At 38.2% G+C, this 22,096-nt stretch overlaps 1 protein-coding gene across 4 annotated transcripts in view; it reads right to left on the reverse strand.

The window, feature by feature from the left end:
- The window catches only part of LOC122937770 (paired box protein Pax-5), a 276,869-nt gene that overhangs the window by 151,441 nt on the left and 103,332 nt on the right, over nucleotides 1-22,096 (reverse strand). For all 4 annotated transcript variants that reach the window (XM_044292829.1, XM_044292822.1, XM_044292807.1 and 1 more), the window contains exon 6: nucleotides 5,407-5,582. In XM_044292829.1, the coding sequence (XP_044148764.1) occupies nucleotides 5,407-5,582 (176 nt within the window). The remainder of the gene's footprint in view (nucleotides 1-5,406; nucleotides 5,583-22,096) is intronic.

The following is a 22,096-nucleotide window of genomic DNA, read 5'->3' on the forward strand; positions in this document are numbered from 1 at the left end:
CAAAAATTAAGCAAAAATGGAAAAGCCATGTATACAAAATTAAGTACACCCCATAAATCAACTTGTAGAACCACCTTTAGCAGCAATAACTTGAACTAATTAGTTGCTGTGTGACTTCATCAGTATCTCACATCATTCTGGAGGAATTTCAGCCCACTCTTCTTTACAACGTTTCTTCAGTTCATTGTTTTTTTTGGGCCTTCCTTTATGAACAGCTCTCTCTCTCTCTCTCTCTCTGTCACAGCATTTCAGTTGGGTTGATGTCTGGACTTTGATTAGGCCATTGCCTTGATTTTTTTTCTTTTTCAGTCTTAAAGGGAATTATTGCAGCACAGGCCTTGAAAAGAGTCAAATCTACTTGAGAATAGTCATGTTTATTCATAATCTCCTGCACTCTCACCCATACTGATGATTGACAGTTCTCTTCTAAAGAAAAAGGGAAAAACTAGGCAGAATACTGTCAATCATCAGCTGGTGGGCAGGAGAGCAGGAATTTATGGATAACCATGACTCTTCTCTGGTCGCTGTGACTCTTTTCCAGGCCTAGTCTGCAATGATTGTGATGTTGGTTCTCGGCAACCACTTACTTTTAACTTTCAAGTGACAGTCCGCTTAAATCAACTCACCTGTCTCTACTTTATTCTGCTGTTAGTATGGGCAGCATAAAGTTGATGACAGATTCCCTTTAATGATGTAGGTTTTCTGGTATGTTTGGGATCATTGTCTTGTTGCATGACCCACTTTTGGCCAAGCATTAGCTTTTGGATTGATGTTTGACTCTAGAATACTTTGGTACACAGAGAAGTTCATGGTTGACCCAGTGACGACAAGGTGCCCAAGTCCTGTTGCTGCAAAATAAGCCCCAATCATCACCCTCCGCCACTGTGCTTTAAAGTTGGCATGAGGTGTTTTTGCTAATAGGCTGTTGGTTTTTTGCAAACTTGTGCTGTGCATTATGGCCAGACATCTCCACTTTGGTCTCTTCTGTCCAAAGAACAATGTTGTCTTGTGGCTTGATCAGATGCAACTTTGCAAACTTCAGCCGTGTTGTCCTATTCTTTTTAGAAAAAAAGGGCTTTCTCTTGACAACTTTTCCAAGCACATAGTTGTCCAATCTTTTTCTATTTGCAATGTCATGAACTTGACCATTTAACATGATAATGGAGGCCTGTAGAGTGCTAGATGTAGCTCTTGGGTTTTTGCAGTTTCCAACAATTTGCTTACTAAAGATGTCTTTCCTCCTTGGCATTGTGTGAAAATACACCTGAATGCTCCAGACCAGCAAACTGCCAAAACTTTAGCTTTTATAGAGCTGGTCACTGGTCACACTTGCTGATGATCAATTAATCAAGGATGTTTAATTAGCAGCACCTGGTGCTACTTTCCCTTTTAATTCTATGGAAGTAGTAAGGCCTAGTTCACACTTCAGTGTTTTGGTCGGTGATTTCCATCAGTGGTCAGTGATTTCCATCAGTGATTTCCAGCCAAAACAAGGTACGGGCCCAAAACACAGAACGAGTGCAGATTTTTCCATTCTACCTTATCAATGAAGGCTCCATTCCTTGTTTTGGTTTAAAAATCACTGATGGAAATCACTTAAATGGGTTATTCCATTAATAATGTGAAAAATGAAGATAAGACATCATATAGTCCATGACTATACCTTTCTAATAAAGCTATAACCATCTCTGTACCTCACATGGGACCAGACATCTCCCCATTAATTTATCTGCTAGATTTAGATCAAGCTGAAATCTGAAGGGGAGTATATTTTTCCACTGCAGCTATCACAGCTCTGGAGGCAGTTGAAAGGCTAAACTGAGCATGTGCGACCTTCTCAGTGAGCAGGTCAAAGAAATAAGAAATTAAGTGGCATTGTACAGATACATTTTACAGAATTTTTTATTACATGCAATTACAAAAGTATTCAGATCCAGGTGCTGGTTTGAAAACTGTAGAATATTTTTCAAGGGGCAACCCCTTTAAGTGTGGACTAGGCCTAAGGGTGTATTAAATTTTTCACACACAGCTTTTGCATTTTGGTCTAGTTTTTCTAGTAACTAGTGGCACAGTATAATTTGTCATGTGTTGTTGTTCATCGTAGGGTTGCATGTACCTAATTTTAAAAATGACTATGGACCAGATCTTTTTTTTTATTATGGTTTAATATTTAAAACTATAAAATTCAAAGTAGGTGTACTTTGTTTTTCTCATGACTTAAGAGAAATGGGAAAAAAAATGTTTCCAATATTTTGTGGATTTTTTATATTTTTAAAAGACAGGATGTAATAGTGGTGCGATATGGCAGGCCTGGGGCCCTTCATAAGGCCTTTGTCTGTCATGCCAAGTACTCATAACCCTGCAATTGCATTTGTGGAATGTCAATTGGAATACAGATGGAGATTCCTCCCTCTGTCTAATCCACTGTTGGGATAGGAGTTATTTCCGATCCCGGTTGTAAGAGTCACGTTCCTGCTGTATAATACAGCTGGTACCAACAAGTGAGGGCATGGGACCTGCTCTTGAGCTATCACTATGGCATACTTTTATGGCAAAGAGCGCTTAACTACCAGTGCCTGCATCACATAGCAGGAAGAGGTTAACAGTGAGTTTTACTGGTGACAGATTCCCTTTAATATACAATATTTGTCCTTATGGCAAACCACTACCTCATGTTCAGTGGGGCTTGTGTGATATATTCAGAATTATATAATGCTCTAGTACAACATTTTTTAGAGTATTTTATTATAGTATACACTATGTTTTTCATCAAATTTGACAGAATCTGCAACAGAAGCTCAGATCAGAGCCTCCAACACTGATATGAACACTGAACGTTGAAATATAATACAAGAAGCCACAGCAGTTTCTTTATTTTCTCCTATTTTCCATTTTGGGGAGCATTAATTAGTAGCAGTTTTACCCACGTTTGTATCTCAATGGTTTAATTATTAAAAAAAAAAAAAAAATGGTTTTACACTAGCAAGTCTCAATTGTAAAAATTGTAATTCCATTTATATTACAATGTAAAATATCTATTTTAAGTAATTTTTCCCATGTAACACTCCCTCAATAAAAATAACACAAGATAATTTCGAAGTTGGTTTTAAATGCAAGCCCGCTTGTAAATTTATCAATTTAATCCATGTCGGTGATCTCTCCTAGGAACAAATCAAGTTGTTAATCTCATGGTTCCGCTTAACAAGATATATTGATGTTGCAATAAATGGGAAACATTTAACCATTAATTCTTCCATTTTGCTTTAACAGGCAACTGCAAAAAAACGGTGGATCCGGGAAACAGTTAAATAGAAAGGCTGCAGAACATTATTCAAATGTATGTGGTTGTTTTGTGGAGAGCAATAATGAATGCAAAACTGTGGAGACAGTCAGCACTAGATGGTAGAACAATCTACAATAGTATTACTAGAAAATGTTGATATATGATTTAAAAGAGTTTTCCAATCTCAACATTTGTGGCAAATCGCTTGGTTATGTCAGACAGGTGCCCCTGGAACCTGCTCTTATCTCCAAAACGGGCCCCCAAAAGTGAAGAAGAACACACCGCTCATGTGTGGCATCCTCTGAATTTACTGGTATGAGACTTCCAAAAATAGCCAAACAAACATGCTCAGTTATTTTCAGAAATTCCATAGCAGTGAAGGGAGATCATGCAACGCACATGTGTCCACCTCTCCGTTCACTGCTATGGCTCTACTGGAAATAGCAAATTCTAGCACCCTGCTTATTTCACAACTCTCATAGCAGTAAATGTAGGGTGGCCATGCATGGGCCAATGCTCTTCCTCTACTTCGATGGCCTCTTTCTGGAGATAGGAACAGGTTCCTAGAAGTGGGATCCATGCCTAGCTGACATTAGTGGCGTATCATAGGAATATTCCACAAAGGTTGAAATGGAAAGCTCATTTAATAGGGGTTTTCCAGGATCCAGATAGTTTTCAAACATCCTGAATTCCTAAATCCTGTAGCCTGTAAAAATAACTGTAAAAAATTGTAACTTAAATTGTAACATACTTATCATTCTTCTTAAATCCTCCATCCTTCTGATCTGATGGCTAGGACACAGTCCATTCAAGGTAACATTATGTCACTATGGACACAATTTTTTAAACCAAAGAAATAGTATGGATCACACACCACATGCTATGCATTGATATTTTGCTTCTCAGCATAATAATCTGTACACGAAGCATGAAGTATAGTTTTAAATCAAAATGCATAAGCCCATTTAGCACATCACTGTGGTCTCTATAGATTGGGTCCCCACACCAAATTGGCAGAGCACCACATGACGACCACCTCTGCTGCAGTACTACACTCTCAGGCAGTGGGAACCCAACAGTCCAACCCTGCTGTCAAGCTAGGCCCCTCTGACAATCAACCACAGCTCCACAGCAACAACAGTCACTATGCAGAACTGCACCATGTGAACGGATCTCAAAAGCTCACATCTCCATACTGTATCAGAAACTAAGCTAAGACTAAGTATTAACTCTTATACAATCTGATACCATGAAAAAAAAAAAAAAGGGGTTAATGCATATTTTAAAATAAAGAAAAAGCATGGATCCCACATCCACATACTATGAATTGATCTTTTGTCTCTCAGCATAATTAAAAAGCTGTACATGAGGCACTTAGTATACTTTTCAATCCAAATGCATAAGCCCACTCCTCACATCTTGGTGGCTTCTATCGACACAATGTTATGATGGCCTAGTGAACTCCATAGAGAAATGGAGACTACTGGTAAGGCACAGATGGTAACTCCTTTAATCTAGTAGTGAACGCCTATATATTGTCAATGCAACCTATTCAGGATGGAAATTTCAATGAGTACGTAATGAGTCTTCCTTTCCTGGACAGCTTAAACTCACAAGTATAGGTCTAGATAGATCTAAGATTATATGATATTCTGTATATACAGTTGTTTAGATGAAAATTAAGTTTCAATAAAAAGTCTGATTATATAAAATATATTTTAAAATACAAATTCAGTAAAAGGCAACCAAACAAATCACCCATATATGGAATATAATTTGAAAGCTAAAATTCACACAAAAAAAAGTTAAATGTATCATTTAATTAAATCTATCTATGAAAGTATACTGTATTATTACATCGATCAACAAACAAAGTTTGTTGGGAGGATTGAAGCAGCATTGCTAGAAGCGTCAGGGGATGAAATCGGCGAGTATACTTTCTTTTGTTATTTTAGGAAAATTGCTGAATTGGTGGAAATGTTTTAATAAGTCAGATAACCTTTTTAAAGCTTGACATTTATTGCTAAAAACATCTGTGGACTTCAAGGTTTATCTCAGAATCACACACTGAGGAAAATGAGAACATGATAACAAAGAAATAGTTATTAGAATAGATATAATACCTGTTCTGGTTTGATGGGTTCACTAGTTGTAAAGATATCAGTGTAATGTTGCCTATCAAATACCCGATCCAACACTTCTAGTTGTTGCTGAGTGAAGAGGTCTCCTCGCATTTGTTTTCGAAGAAAGTCTCTTCCTGGAAGTGAATGGCCATTTGGTATGGGAGATTCCTGAATGCCTACAAAAAAGAATGATAATTTCAGAATAAGGAAACCCAAGAAGTATTCCATCAAAGTTCAGAAATGTCATCTATACCTCTTAAAGGGCTTGTCCCACCATAACAATTTATCACCTATCCACAGAATAGGTGATTAGTGTTTCATTGGTTGGGGTCCCACCACTGAGATCACAATTACTGGAGTCCTGAGCCCCCCATTTGAATGAAGTGACCACTCCATTCATCATCTATGGAACTGCCCCATCAATCAAACACTTACCACCTATTCTGTGGATGGGTGATAAGTTGTCATGTTGAGATAAGCATTTTAAGCCTTGGGAAAGGCTATCAATATTAGATTGGTTAGAGTCCAACTCTTTACCCTTTTTCCTAAAGCCGCTAAATGGTCCCTCTGCCATGTAGGATGACACCAATATTATAAATGCCACATGTCAGGTGGGAGACCGTGTTACAGATATGCACTGGGACCACAGAAACAGTTGATGTTACAAAAGAGGATGTGGATCTGCTATTCCACAGAACTGACTAGGCTCAGGGCTTCTCCTAAGGGCGCTATCCTGGCAGACCCCTCGTTTTTATCCTTCAACCCCTATACAGGGATCTGGACTCCACTGCAGGGATACCATTAGGCCACTACCTGCTGGAGTCGCCTTAGTTCAGTGGCTGCTCATCCACAGAGGTTAAGGCACAACAGTGGAGAGCACTGAGGGCTTAGGCAAAACCGTAGTTAGGAAACAAGCTGAGGTCAGGAAAGGCAGCATACAAACAATCCAGGAAACAGTTCAATGGCCAGGGCAGGCAGCACAGGGTTATAATGAGGAACATAGAGAACTCAGGTCAGCCAGTGATGGGTCAATAGGCAGAGTTCGGTACATGGACAGGCAAACAAGACAAAATGCAGCTTCACAGGGAACTAGCTAACTAGAAGATATTGTGCAGGCACCTTCCCACAAGGGAAGATGCTTTAAATACCTTAAGGTGGCCAGCCATTGTCTGTGGAGGACTAAGGTGTGTGTGCCTGAGGCAGTTGAATAAAACAGTGCCTCAATGCTGTTTGGATGCATTAGGAGGCATCATTACTGTCTGAAGGGCACTAAGGGGCATCATTACTGTCTGAAGGGCACTAAGGGGCATCTTTACTGTCTAAGGGGCACTAAGGGGCGTCACTATTGTGAGGTGGGACTAACAGAACATTCTTACTGTGTTGGAGCACCAAGGAAGCATCCCTTCTGTGTGGGAGGAACTAAGAGAGCACCATTACTATGTGGTGGGCACAAAGGGGAATACCAGAATTAGAGGCACCATTGGTGCTGTCCCTCCTCATATTTTTTTAGCTCAGACCTTCACTGGATGGCAGACCTAGGTATGTGCCACTTTACAAAAAGTATTTGAGTATCCATGCTGTTTATTGTTCCCCAGGCAATGCACAGAAGGGGAAATTGGAAGGTATATTATTTTAATTTCTACAGCACATGTGTAAGAGAAGCTAAATCTAAATGGACATAAACTATGATATACTATGGAGCTAGAAAGACATAATTCACTTGGACAGGTCTACAATAATTGCTTCAGCAAAAATGCTGTGTTAATAAAATGCGCAATTAAACTCATTAACACTGAATATACAGATATGGAACTAAAAACAGTTGAAAGCTTCACTATCGTGAAATACATTACATATTTCATATGTGCAAAGTCTTTACTAGAAAAAATAATTGGAATAATTGAAAAATTGATTTTAAAAATCTCTGAAAATGTCTGTTTTTGAAAGAATTCAGACTTTTGATTTATTTTTAAGATACCATGAATTTCATCAGAAATAATGGACAATACATTAACAATTCGTAACTGTCCTAAAAATGCTTATTTGGCAGACAGCAATTCCTACACATTCCTATTTATACACATGCATGTTGTCCCAGATAGGGAGGTGGCTAATTTCTCCTGAGAACAAAATGATTAGATGTTGAAATTCAGTTTGCCAATCCTTCTTTCCGACAATATCATCTGCCTAGGGAGAGTTGGGGGACCCATGCAAATAATATAGTTGGCCTGTCCCAACAAATTCAGGGGTTCAGTCAAATTTCTGTAATATATGCCCTTATGGGGAAATTCATCCCAAAAGAACTCATTATAGTTAAGGATTTGTGATCAGGCCAGTGAGTCCATCAAATGCGTTATGCAGGTTGTGCATCCAAAACTAACAATGCAGTGAAACTGCCATTAGTTTGGCACCATGATCAGTTAAGTCTTAAAGTAAATATTCTTTATGTAACAAAGGGATCAGCAAACTCCAACTGTTGTGATACTACAACTCCCAGGAAGCTCTTTTCATTTATATAGGGTTTCTGAGAACAGCGAAGCAAGTGTGCATGCTGTAAGTGCAAGTTGTAGTTCCACAATAACCAGAGTGTCAGAGGTTGCCATTCATGATGTAACATATCTAATATGGACAATTTATATACATGCAATAAGTATTTAGAACAGTTTAGGATATGTATTCTTAGAAGCTATGAATACCTTTGGGTCAATTTTTACGACTGCGTTTTACTCATTTTGGGCTAAAAAATCTTTTTTTTAATTGGTCTGTATTAAAAAATTGTCGACGGTTTTTGTTCTAGAGGGCTACGTTTCTTTTTATCTGCAGAGTATCATGCTTTCAGTTTCACACTAAACCCATCAGGTTGCTGCTCTCACAGCTCATGTGTAGCCCTTATCTACTATTATTGAATTTTTTTAATAAAGAGTAATACATAAAATGCAATCATAACAAAAATAATTGTCCCGGAAGGTGGTTATAGCCTTTAATAAAATTTAGCAATAAAAGGGAATTATCTGCACTGCACAGCAATTAGTAAAATTCCAGTTGTTGGGCCTATAGAGCCTATAGCTTCAATAATACGGTCTAAAGTGCCACAGAAAATGTGTAATTAGTGGAATTACCTTTGTAATTAGCGCTTTCCTTGGTATATTATGTACTCTGTGCCTAGTTCTACAGCTATTGAGAGAGATATTACTGTCATAACAAAGCATCTATTTCTACCATATGCCACCAAAAATGCTGACAATGCATATTGCATCTTAGAAATTTGTAACAAAATTTTTATTTTAATCTTTGTGTAACTTTTGTGATGTAGGCTGGGGCTGCATAGTGGCTGGAAAGTGCATGAAAGTCAAGGTAAAACTACAGTTATCGTGTGACTTTTTACCCATATGAAAAGCATCCTTGAAGAGTTTTAATAAGTTTTGAGACCCTATAGAACATTTCAGTAAACTTCCAAATATTTCCATGTTTAAAGGCCGCCAGTTCAGGTGCATATGTTCAGTTGAATGTAAAATATTTGCCAGAACAAACATGATCTGAATTACTTAAGGGTATGTCTACCTGCACAACCATTTTTTGTATTATCCTACTGCATCTAGAGTGAAAAATGAAAGAATTGTGAGGGTTATTTACTAAGCTGAAATATGCTTAAATTAGGTGTATATCAGGCGCAGATGGCACAATCTGCAACTTTGCCCCGCTCACTCCAGGTCTAAAATTGTAGGCGTGGCATGGGGGAAGGGGACGGACCAGGAGGCATAGAAAATGGTCTAAATATAAGAGGGCTTGGAAGCTGTCTTGCATTTTGAACTGGCGCTGGATGCCTCCAGCTATGGGTCTTTATTAAGACGGGCGTCTAAAACACCGGTCATAATAAATGTGCCCCTATATCTTCATAAGAACAGTAAAACACCAAACTGTTTTTTAAAAGCCGTCACATTTTCAGAACCATAAAAGTGTATGGTTCTATTCACACAGGCGTTTTCTTAACAGCCTGTGAATAAAACTCTATGTGACAAATATGAACCTGTCAGGAAAAGTGGGTCTTCCGAGAAGTGCTGTAAGTGACTCACTTGAATGGAAACTAAGTGACACAAACCCAACCACTTCCAGTTCCGTTCAAAGCGCCAGGGGCTGCGGCTGTGCCGCACCCTCATGGTAGCATATTGATGACCTATCCTAAAATAAGTCATCAATATCTGGAGTCTGGAAACCCCTTTTAAAGTTTTTCGGCATTTTTCTACTTACTGTAGTTTATACAGTGCGCCAAAAATTATCACTATCTTGTACACAACAAGAATATGGTCATCACAACTTCTAGAAACAATTTCTTTCTTTTATAGACATTTTTAACAGGCATAGATATTGTTGCATTTCCAAATGGTGAAACAGCAGATCATGATTTTTATTTTATTTTACTTTCTGTGTATTTCAGTGTCTATTCCAAGAAATGACTTTCTGTAGTATTAGGTTTAAATCAGTATTTAACACACTATTAACTCAGTACAACATACATATGAACATTAAATCATCCTAAGGACACATCACATGTTGAAAGACTCTAATACCAATAGTCTCCAAGTATATTACTTTGAGCCCCAGATAATTGCTTTACTTCACAGGAATGTGCCGACTAATTAAGATGGATGCTACCTATGCCGTTTAGAAGCTTAAAAAAAGAAATGAATTATTGTGAAGAGCAAAAAGGGTATTTTGGAATGAGGTCCAATTTAATACGAGTAATTTGCTTTAACTGTGTCCTGAGATGTTGGAAGATCATGTTCCATCAAGGTAATAATTACATAGTGGTTTGTGTGTATATTTCAAGATTTCTTCCAAACAAAAGGACATTTGGCACGTAGGAAGAAATGCTTGAGGTGGTGAAGGTGTGCTTGAGCAAAGTTCAAATTCTCTCTTTTTAGAAATGTAAAGTACAATCTCAATAGTCAAATAAACACAGAAAAGAAGGAATAAGTCCTTCATATGGAAAATGGGGTACTCACAAAGGCATCTCTAGTATAATAAATCTCTAGATATACTATAATGATACAGTGTAGTTTTCGTACTTGTAACTAAAGACATCATCTTCTACCATCTTATATGGTATTGGAAAAGATAAAAAAAAACTCTATAAAAGTTTTACAAATTAGCAGGTCCATTAACAGAGGTACAATTGAAGCTCTCATTTCCCAGTGTAAAGTCTTTAACAAGACCTTATTGTGATGCACAAAGTAAAGTACTAGTATCTTTTTATTTAAGCACCACTTCCCAAGCACATATACAGGTGAAACTCGCGAGGGGATACATAATATATGCCAACTGTGAGATGTCAACTAAATTATAGGTGAAACTCGAAAAATTTGAATATTGTGCAAAAGTCCATTTATTTCAGTAATGCAAATTAAAAGGAATTGCATTAATGCAGCTTAAAATTCGAAGTTTGTGAAAAGGTTCAATATTCTAGGCTCAAAGTGTCACACTCTAGTCAGCTAATTCATCTATACCCCCTGAGCAAAGGGGACCTCAAAATTGTGACTTTGGGGTTTTATAAGCTGTAAGCCATAATCATCCAAATTATACCAAATAAAGGCTTGAAATATCTCGCTTTGCATGTAATGAGTCTATCTCATATGTTAGTTTCCCCTTTTACGTTGCATTACTGAAATAAATGAACTTTGCACGATATTCAAATTTTTCGAGTTTCACCTGTATACACATGATAACACATTAATATGATTGCACAGAAATCATTACATAGGTGGATTCACACATAATTTTTATGTGGTGTTTATACCAACATGCATTTTCTGTACAGTAAAAATGCCAACTCCCCTTTCCAAAAATGAATATCCCCACCCATCCCTTAGTTGAACGCAATGGACTTATGTCTTTTTTAAACCATAAATGTTAGCTGAATGTCTATAGGAATCATTAAATGCAAGGAAATGGCACTAAAAGAAGCCATACAAATGCATGTAATATGCAAAGTAAAAAAAGGTCAATCCAAATTTGTTTGTGTAGGGGGCCTATGGAGTAATTTCACACATGTAAGATTTGTTATGCATGTTCCGTACTGCGTCTGCTGAATGATGGTATAATGCATGTGAATGGGATTTAGAAAATGTCATGCATATGACATGTACCAAAAAAAAATTCATGTGGGAAATTAACCACCTCCCGACCGCCTAAAGCACCGATGCGTCCGGGAGGTGGTTGATTTACTCCTCCTGGACGCATCGGCGCGTCATCTCGCGATAGCCGAGATTTCCTGTGAACGCGCGCACACAGGCGCGCGCGCTCACAGGAACGGAAGGTAAGCGAGTGGATCTCCAGCCTGCCAGCGGCGATCGCTCGCTGGCAGGCTGGAGATGTGATTTTTTTAACCCCTAACAGGTATATTAGACGCTGTTTTGATAACAGCGTCTAATATACCTGCTACCTGGTCCTCTGGTGGTCCCTTTTGTTAGGATCGACCACCAGAGGACACAGGCAGCTCAGTAAAGTCGCACCAAACACCACACTACACTACACCTCCCCCCTGTCACTTATTAACCCTTTATGAACCACTGATCACCCCATATAGACTCCCTAATCACCCCCCTGTCATTGATCACCCCCCTGTAAGGCTCCATTCAGAGGTCCGTATGATTTTTACGGATCCACTGATACATGGATCGGATCCGCAAAACGCATACGGACGTCTGAATGTAGCCTTACAGGGGGGGTGATCAATGACAAGGGGGTGATCACGCATATAGACTTCCTGATAATTTCCCTGTCATTGATCACCCCCCTGTCATTGATCACCCCCCTGTAAGGCTCCATTCAGAGGTCCGTATGATTTTTACGGATCCACTGATACATGGATCGGATCTGCAAAACACATGCGGATGTCTGAATGGAGCCTTACAGGGGGGTGATCAATGACAAGGGGGTGATCACGCATATAGACTTCCTGATCACTTCCCTGTCATTGATCACCCCCCTGCCAAAATGGGGTCACTTGTGGCGTAGTTATACTGCCCTGGCAATTTAGGGGCCCATATGTGTGAGAAGTACTTTGCAATCAAAATGTGTAAAAAATGGCCTGCGAAATCCGAAAGGTGCACTTTGGAATATGTGCCCCTTTGCCCACCTTGGCTGCAAAAAAGTGTCGCACATCTGGTATCGCCGTACTCAGGAGAAGTTGGGGAATGTGTTTTGGGGTGTCATTTTACATATAACCATGCTGGGTGAGAGAAATATCTTGGCAAAAGACAACTTTTCCAATTTTTTTATACAATGAAATGAAATACCACCAAATGAAAGCTCTATTAGTGAGAAGAAAAGGAGGTAAAATTCATTTGGGTGGTAAGTTGCATGACCGAGCGATAAACGGTGAAAGTAGTGTAGTGCAGAAGTGTAAAAAGTGACCTGGTCATGAAGGGGGTTTCAGCTAGCGGGGTTGAAGTGGTTGAGCAAATTGCAAATTTTCACCTTACACTTAAGCTAGCCATACATATTAGATGTGTATCGGTCAAACCACCAACTTCGGCAGGTTTGGCCAAACATCTAATGTGTTTGGTGGCCTCTTGACTTTCCCCCAAAAGCTGGTGTTTGGAGGGATAAGGATGGGGCACACTGGATTTAATTGCCTGATCCTTTTGTTAGCATGGAAATAAGCCACAGTTGAAGCTGCCTGCCAGTTGCTTATTCCCCTCTCCACCTCGATCAGCCCTGCACTGAGGCTGTACAGCGCTGTATTCTGCTGTTCAGCCTCTCTGGGGGGTGTATTTCCCCTGTAACTGGGGTTTCTATGTCAGCCCCAGTTACAGGAGAAATCAATGGTGAAAAAAAGTAAAGGTAAATGTCCCCTAGAGGTCTTGTATGACCTTATGGGGGACGCAAAGTGTAAAATAAAAATTTTTAAAAATAAAACAATAAAGTGTTTAAAAAAAAAAAGTTTCACATGTAAAAAAATTAATCCCTAATTAAGTAATATTTTTTTTTTTAAAAATAGAAAACAAATGAATAAAATAGACATATTTAGTATTGCCGCATCCGTAACAACCGGCTCTGAAAATATATCACATAATCCACCTCGCCCGATAAATACCATAAAAATAAATAAAAACTGTCAAAAAAAACTATTTTTGTCACCTTACATCACAAAAAGTGCGACTCCAAGTGATCAAAAAGGCGTATGTCCCACAAATGGTACCAATAAAACCGTCACCTCATCCCGAAAAAAATGAGCCCCTACATAAGAAAATTGCTCAAAAAATTAAAACTATAGCTCTCACAACACGGAGACATTAAAACATAATTTTTTTGCTTCAAAAATGCTATTATTGTGTTAAAGTGAAATAAATTTAAAAAAAGTATACATCTTGGGTATCGCCACGTCCATAACAACCAGCTCTATAAAAACCGCTCAGGTGAACACCGTAAAAAGAATAAAAAAAAACAGTGCCAAAAAAAGCCATTTTTTGTCACCTTACATCACAAAAATTGCAACACGAAGCGATCAAAAAGGCGCATCCCCTCCAAAATAGTACAAATCAGTCACCTCATCACGCAAAAAATGAGACACTACCTAAGATAATCGGTCAAAAAAAAATTATGAGTCTCAGACATTGGAGACACTAAAATATGTTTTTTTTCTTCAAAACTACTATTATTGTGTTAAAGTGGAATAAATAAAAAAAGAGACATATTAGGTATTGCTGTATCTCTAAAAACCAGCTCTATAACAATATCACATCACCTAACCCCTCAGATGAACACTATAAAAATAAGAAAAATTGTGGCAAAAATGTTTTGGGGTCAACTAACATCACATAAAGTGCAACACCAAGTGATCAAAAAGGCATATGTCCCCCAAAATAGTAGCAATCAAACCATCACGTCATCCTGCAAAAAATGAGACCTAAGGGCTCGTTCACACGAATGTTTTTTCGGAACCTTTCATTTCAATGGGTCCGCAAAAAAAAACTGAATGTACTCCATGAACATTTTGAGTTTTGTCCTATTTTGAGTCTTGTCCTATTCTTGTCCGCAAATCACGGTCCGTGGATCCATTCAAGTCATTGGGTCCGCAAAAAAAACGAAACACATATGGAAATGCATCCGTATGTCTTCCGTATCTGTTCAGTTTTTTGCGGAACCATCTATTGAAAATGTTATGCCCAGCCCAATTTTTTCTATGTAATTACTGTATACTGTATAGGCCATACGGAAAAACGGAATGGAAAAATGGAAACGAAACGGAAATGAAACAAAAAATGGAACAACGGATCCGGAAAAAACGGCCCGCAAAACACTGATAAAGCCATACGGTCGTGTGAAAGAGACCTAACTAAGACAATCGGTCAAAAAATAAAAAATCTATGGCTCTCAGACTATGGAGACACTAATACATCTTTTTTTGTTGTTTCAAAAATACTATTATTGTGTTAAACTTAAATAAATAAGAAAAAGTATACATATTAGGAATTCCCATGTCCGTAAGGATCTGTTCTATAAAAATGTCACATGACCTAACCCCTAAGATGAATGCTGTAAAAATAAAAACTGTGCTAAAACAACCAATTTTTTGGTCACCTTGCCCCATAAAGTGTTATAATGAATGATCAAAAAATCATATGTACCCAAAAATGGTACCACTAAAAATGTCAACTCATTCAGAACATGAAGACACAAAAACATTATTTTTTTCAAAAATGCTTTATTATGTAAAACTGAAACAAACAAATAAAGAAAGTAGACATATTTAATATCATTGCGTCTGTAACAACCTGCTCTATAAAAAAAATAGCACATAATCTACCCTGTCATATAGATGTTGTAAAAAATACAAAATAAAAACAGTGGCAAAACAGCCAAAAAATTTAATATAGAGCAATTAAAAATGATATGTACCCCAAAATACCAATACAACTGGCACCTTATCCCCTAGTTTCCAAAATGGGGTAACTTTTGGGGAGTTTCTACTGTAAGGGTGCATCAAAATGGCTTCAAATGGGACATGACATCTAAAAACCAGTTCAGGTAAATCTGCCTTCCAAAAACCATACGGTGCTCCTTTTCTTCTGCACCCTGCCGTGTGCCCTTACATCAGTTTATGACCACATATGGGGTGTTTCTGTAAACCGCAGAATTAGGGTAATAAATATTGAGTTTTGTTTGGCTGTTAACCCTTCGATGTGTTAAAGAAAAAAATTGATTAAAATGGAAAATCTGCCAAAAAAGTGAAATTTAGAAATGTCATCTCCATTTTCCTTTGATTCTTGTGGGACACCTAAAGGGATTAACAAAGTTTGTAAAATCGGTTTTGAGTAACTTGGGGGGTGTAGTTTGTACAATAGGGTCATTTATGGGGGGCTTCAACTATGTAAGCCCCACAAAGTGACTTCAGACCTGAACTGGTCCTTAAAAAGTGGGTTTGGGAAATGTTCTTAAAAGTTTTAAGAATTGCTTTTTACAATTCTAAGCCTTTTAACGTCCTATAAAAATTAAATGACATTTACAAAATGATGCCAATATAAAGTAGACATATGGGGAATGTTAAGTAATAAATATTTTATGAGGTATCACTTTCTGTTGTAAAAGCAGAGGAATTAAAATTTTGAAAATTGAGAAATGGCCCGGATGTGAAGTGGTTAAGGGATAATAAACAGGAATAACAAACACAATTGTGTCATTGTCATGAATAATAAAAATTATAAAGTCAAATGGTTGTCATGGTGATGTTAGTTACAGTATGTCATAGAACAGTACTAAAAAAAGTGATGTCACAGAATATACAGTATATAATAAATATAGTGATGTGACAGCTAAGGATTAGAATGATGTCAGAGCATGGGTAGAATAAGGGTCCATTCACAAATCCCCAAAATGGGTCCGCATCCGTTCCGCAATCCGCACTTCCGTTCCGCCAAAAAATGAACATGTCCTATTCTTGTCCACAATTGCGGACAAGAAAAGGCATTTTCTATGAGAGTGTCGGCGATGTGCGGTCCGCAAAATGCGGAACGCACATTACCGGTGTCCGTGTTTTGCAGATCCACAATTTGCTGATCTGCAAAACACGTACGGACGTGTGAATGGACCCTAAGTACACCATAGTACAAGAAAAATCAGTCACAGTCCAAAGGTAATGAACACAGCAATGTCGCAGTTCAGAAGTAAATAATGCATCACATGACTGGAGAAATAAAGTTATAGGTTATTGCACACAGTCATGTCACAGTGCATGGATAATAAGGGGGGGGTGAAATAATACAGAAAATAAACACTGGTATTCCCTAGAACCCAAGTCACATAATTATATAAGCTTGTTGGATATTTTTAAGAACATATGGACTGAAATGAAACACCACACAGTCACTGATAAGCACTTTAAGGCCTGTTTGCTACTAAAGGGATTGTCCAACGAAAGCAGAATATTTATTGTTTGGCAAATGTAAAATAAATTAACTTTACAAATATACTTTGATTTTCCAAACTGCATTTGGATTTCAGTCCCTATCATCCCATCCCAGAAGTTCTGTGCTGCTGCTGAGCTGTGACAGTCCGATACAGCTGGAAGCTTCCTCTGCCTCCAAGTGTGAGGGTGACATAACGAATGTTGATTGGCTAAGGAGTCAGTTCATTAGCTAAGCCCGCCCCACTTCTACATTACAGCTGATTTAGAGACAAAGAAGGGGCCAGGCTTAGCTAATAAAGTTTTCTTGTGTTAATATCCCATTTAAACAATGATTTTGCGTGATGGCATAGAACAGCAGAAGTAATTCTTGAGATTTTGAACACAAAATATGCAAAAATTTTAACAAGTATATTCTTTATTACTTTAAGATTTCTACCGAAGCTTTATTTTATATCCCAGCCCTATTTTATATCCCAATATAGATGTTTTTAAGATGCTTTCTAATATTTTACAATGCTCCAAGGTGATGCTGTAGATTGATAAGAAAGAAGCAGACCAACAGTCCAGTGAAACAGTTAAAACCTCTCAAATTCCAATATAAAACTAATGTGTTTGTTGGAATCGCACAAATATTCTCAAAATAAATGACTTTGTTTCTGTGAGATCAGTGCGATTTGTTGCAGATCAAAGAAAGAAGAAACGAGGGAAGAGAAAAAAAAACCACAAGATATATCATCAAGGATCCAAAAATACTTTTCATTTTGAGGTGATATCACAGTATTTCAAAGCCGCTGATAGAGTTTCAGTTCATTCTTTATTATCCATTGAAAGCAGCCGATGCTGGCAGCAGACTGTTCTAGATTGTATTCCCCATAAGATGGTCAACGATATATATATATATATGATCTTCAACCTCTATTGATTGACCAATTTCACAAGCAAAGACTGGTGAAATGAAGCTGAAATGAACACCTTGCTTTAACTCATTGAACCTATCAGGCCTGAGTTAATCTCACTGCCCAGTGTCGCTGATAGAATTCAATTGATCAATCATGTTTTGGTGATAGTACCATTTCACTGCTTTATTGCTTCTTCATTCTTAGGCTTGACCTGTTATAGATATGAGGACCAGCTCTACACCTAAAAGATGTAGATCATTGTCTGTGTGTCAGGAGTGGTTGCCTACCCATGCATGTCTGAACCCTATGTTAAAAAGAGAAATTGAAAACAGCAAACATTTATATTTGAGCATTGCTTTTGATTTTTAGTTTTGTGTTATTTTACTACACAGCAATGCTTGTCACAGCATGTGCAATTTTTTTTTTATAATATTCCAATCTACATATTGTGTCTGACACAGCCTGCCTATACATTTCATTTTGTCATCATGATCATTATATACCAATCTTTTATATAGTAGCAATGACAATGAATGAATTTAGGTGAAATGAGGCACTTTAAGGTCTCATACAAATGGCAGTACCATGTACAGGAGGCTGTAAGGCAACACAGAGGCTCCCTGTGGCACCCATACTTCGGTGCTCCCATACTATATCATATTTTATATTATTCTCTGTAATATGGCATTTGAAGGAAATTTTTTATGGAAATTATATGGAAAACAACACTAAAAATATAATTGGAGACATTTCGATGTGTACGCAATCAGTACATTCAAATAAATGCATGAGCACTTAGACCAGGAGTACCTAGCCATTTCTGGTCCTAGGGCCACATTGTCAGATTATACCAATGAAGCGTAAAGAGGTAATTTATTCCATAGAATCAACTCTCCTTCTCACATAGATTTTCAGCTCACATGTGGAGATGGTGTTTTTCCACAAAAAAAAACATCAAAAAGGCAAAGGTACTTAGTAAATGTGAACTGGAGATTTAGTCAAATGTATTAATAAAGCTTAAAAATGGCCTGCCTGTTATGAGTAGGTATACATCTGATTTTCCTACCGTTAGAGATTTCACTGGGATAATTTTAAGTTGCCATGTCACATTTGAAGACCCCCTGATGCACCCCTAGAGTAGAAACTCCCAAAAAACTGACCCCATTTTGGAAACTATGGGATAAGGTGGCAGTTTTGCTGATACTATTTTAGGGTACATATGATTTTTGGTTGCTCTATATTACACTTTTTCTGAGGCAAGGTAAAAAAAAAATAGCCGTTTTGGCCCCGTTTTTGTTTTTTGTTATTTACAGTGTTCATACAAAACAGAACCACAAACACCACACATGTTATACAAAACCATCTTTATTTGTCATATATCAAAGACATACATGTAAATACCAATGCTAGTAAAATCATGTAGGCAGGGGCTGAGAGGTGATGCCTCCCAGTGCCTAGGTCTCCATGTGTACCTCACAAATGAGAATAATAAAGTGCAATTAAATTGTTGTCTCCAATGTGCATGTATAAAGGGGACAGCCAATATTATACCCTGCTTATCCATATATAGAGCATTTAGGTCATATTGTCCCGTGAATTATCCCAAAATAGTATATATCATTATAGAGGACTCCTATCAGCTCCTGCACCCGCCCAATCAGCGCACCGTACTGTGCTGGGCGGCAAGTCACGTCCCACTGTGCCGTACTATTACGGCGCTGGGTGGGAAGGGGTTAAAAGTTTGGCTCAAATCACTTCAACTATCCCAGTTACTTAAGAAATGTGGGTCACTGTCTTTCCCTTTTAAAAGACAGGTCATCAATATCAGATCAGCGAGCTGCAGTACCAAGCACTGCCACTGTATAATGTGGACACCACTGCATTCACCAGAGCTGCGGTGAGTGGCACAGCTTCCCGAAACAGCTGACTTGGACCCCCCCCCCCCCCCCCCCCCACCGATGTGTATTGATGATCTGTCTCCTTTAATATATTTTTTAGAAGATTTTATAAGCTACAGTATCATACTTCACATTTAATGAAGGAATCTATCAAGTCTGCACTCTAGAATTCTAGCTTAAAAAAAGTCACAAAACAAGGGCTTTTCAATGTTTTTTAATGCACTTGCTCAAAAATGTTGGATCTTCAACTGAGACTTTTAGAAAAGATGCAAACAATATCCAACATTTGACGCAAGGTAAGCCAACACAGACTTCAAAATGATTAATGACCCTCATGATAAATGCCCCAATATATGTGCATAGATTTGAAGGGAATCTGTCACCAGTGACCTCCCTATCCAACTGTTGGTATAGACACATGGCTGAGGTTCACCTGATTAAAGTGATATTTTTTGTTTGTCTGTTGATCTTTTTGAGTTATGATACTTTTTCTAAATATGTAAATTAGGCCTTTGGTGCAATAAGGACATCACCGTTGCTCTTGTTGCGCACAAGCTCCATTCCCTTCTGTGGCCCCCTGGTTGCTTTGCCACTGCCTGGCCCTATCAATCAAAGCAGCTGGACACAGAAATGAGTGCACAGGACTCCTCCTATCACAGACCTTATGAAATGCTGCTGCTGGAGGAGGTGGTGGAGATCAGTTTTGGTATGGGTCCCTTATTTACATATTTAGGGTACCAGCAGTGTATGTGTTCTATAATGTTTGTAAAAGGCTAAATACACATAAGGGGTTATAGATACATTATAATCATATTCGTCCATGACTGTTTTTGATGTACTTTTTTTTTACGTGGCTCTTCTGGTCCTTTGCCCAGCTTTTGACTGCTGGGCTCCACACTGAAACACCTCCCCGGAGTTGTTGAGAGAAGCTGGCATCCTTTGTAACCATAACAAACCCGATTGTTCTCAGCGGTGCTCCAGCAAATAAAGTCATTAATTACGGTCTCGCTCTCTCTCCAGCCTGCCGTTGGCTGAAATGGCAATCAATGCGAAGCCGCTCATTGCCTTCTTCTCAGGGAGTGGAGACAGATGCCATGAAAACTAACGGCAGCCCAACGAGAACCCTGCTAGTAAGGCAGCAGTAAGCTGTACCTAGTAACAGCCATCATGCTGCTTCTGTGTGTGTGGCTACATTTATTTGGGCTGCATCAGCCATGGGGGAGGGCATCCCATTAAGCAATTATTTTTATCTTATAACGTCAATTTACTTATACTGATTGGCTTCCTGCGGCCAGATATCAATTAAATTGCAAATGCCTGAAGAACCTTATTTTCTCCCTGTCTCTTTGATTCCTACAACCCTTTTTTTTTTTACTCTGTGTTTTACTCTGTGTTCTAACGTAATTTCATTTATATCTGGTCTATCTCTGAAAAGAAAATCTTCTGCAATGCCATTTGCCCTGGCTCAGACTGGCCGTGACTGCGTGGTTCCCCCTAGAAGCTGTGCACACCATTGCAGGCAATGTTCACACCACTCCGCTGAGCTTGTAGTAGGAGCCGGTGATATCCGTCATTTGATCTTTAAATAACATCCCATATTGTTGTGCATTCATCTTTAGCTCATTAAGTCACTATCCCGTTAATGTTCCCTCCCTCTTCTTATACTTCATTTTCTAAGGATTAAGATTATTAACCAGATACACTTACGGCATCCCGAGAGAATGACTTCTAATTTTTTCCTATTTTTTTTCCCCCTGTTTAAATTGATCATCAGTGCACAATGTAATGTGTTCTAAATGATGGAAGTAGTTGTAGGCAATGTAAAACTGATTCATGTATGTGTTTTAGTGAGAGAGGCAATCAAAGCAACATTTCTTAATTATGTGCAGGACGTACATTCATTTCCAGCTCCGACTTTGATGCTCAGGTCGGCAATAAAATACCAAATAAAGACATTACAGTACGGAGAGGACACAGATCTTAGGGGAATACAACATATTGTTTCATCATTTAGAATTGAGATGATTAAGGTTGTTCCTTTGTGATATTCTTAAGACAAAATGGTCAACAAGAGGACAACATGTCCTAGAAAAGACACATTTTTAATTACATTAAACTTTATCTGAATTTACTTTTATAAGGAAGGGTAAGCACTAAGCAGCCACTAGACACATACATCACCACTTATCAATAGTATCAGACCAGATGAAATTAAACTGGTCAGATCTATCAAGCAGTCCACATGGACATATATGATCTGTAATACGTGTCTCAGGCTATAGACGACACCAACTGCGTGATGGAGAAACATCTTTACAGTAGCTCTAGAGGTACAGATGTCTACTTCCTTAAAGGGAATCTGTCACTAGATCAATATGGTGAGAAATCGCTATCATTTTATAATCAAGAAGTATGAGAAATGGCAGTCATGGTATCAGTGGATAAAGGGGTTTTCAAAGACTTAAGTATTAACGATCTATCTCCAG

The sequence above is a fragment of the Bufo gargarizans genome, chromosome 1 (assembly GCF_014858855.1).
Source record: "Bufo gargarizans isolate SCDJY-AF-19 chromosome 1, ASM1485885v1, whole genome shotgun sequence".
Taxonomy (NCBI): Eukaryota; Metazoa; Chordata; class Amphibia; order Anura; family Bufonidae; genus Bufo; species Bufo gargarizans.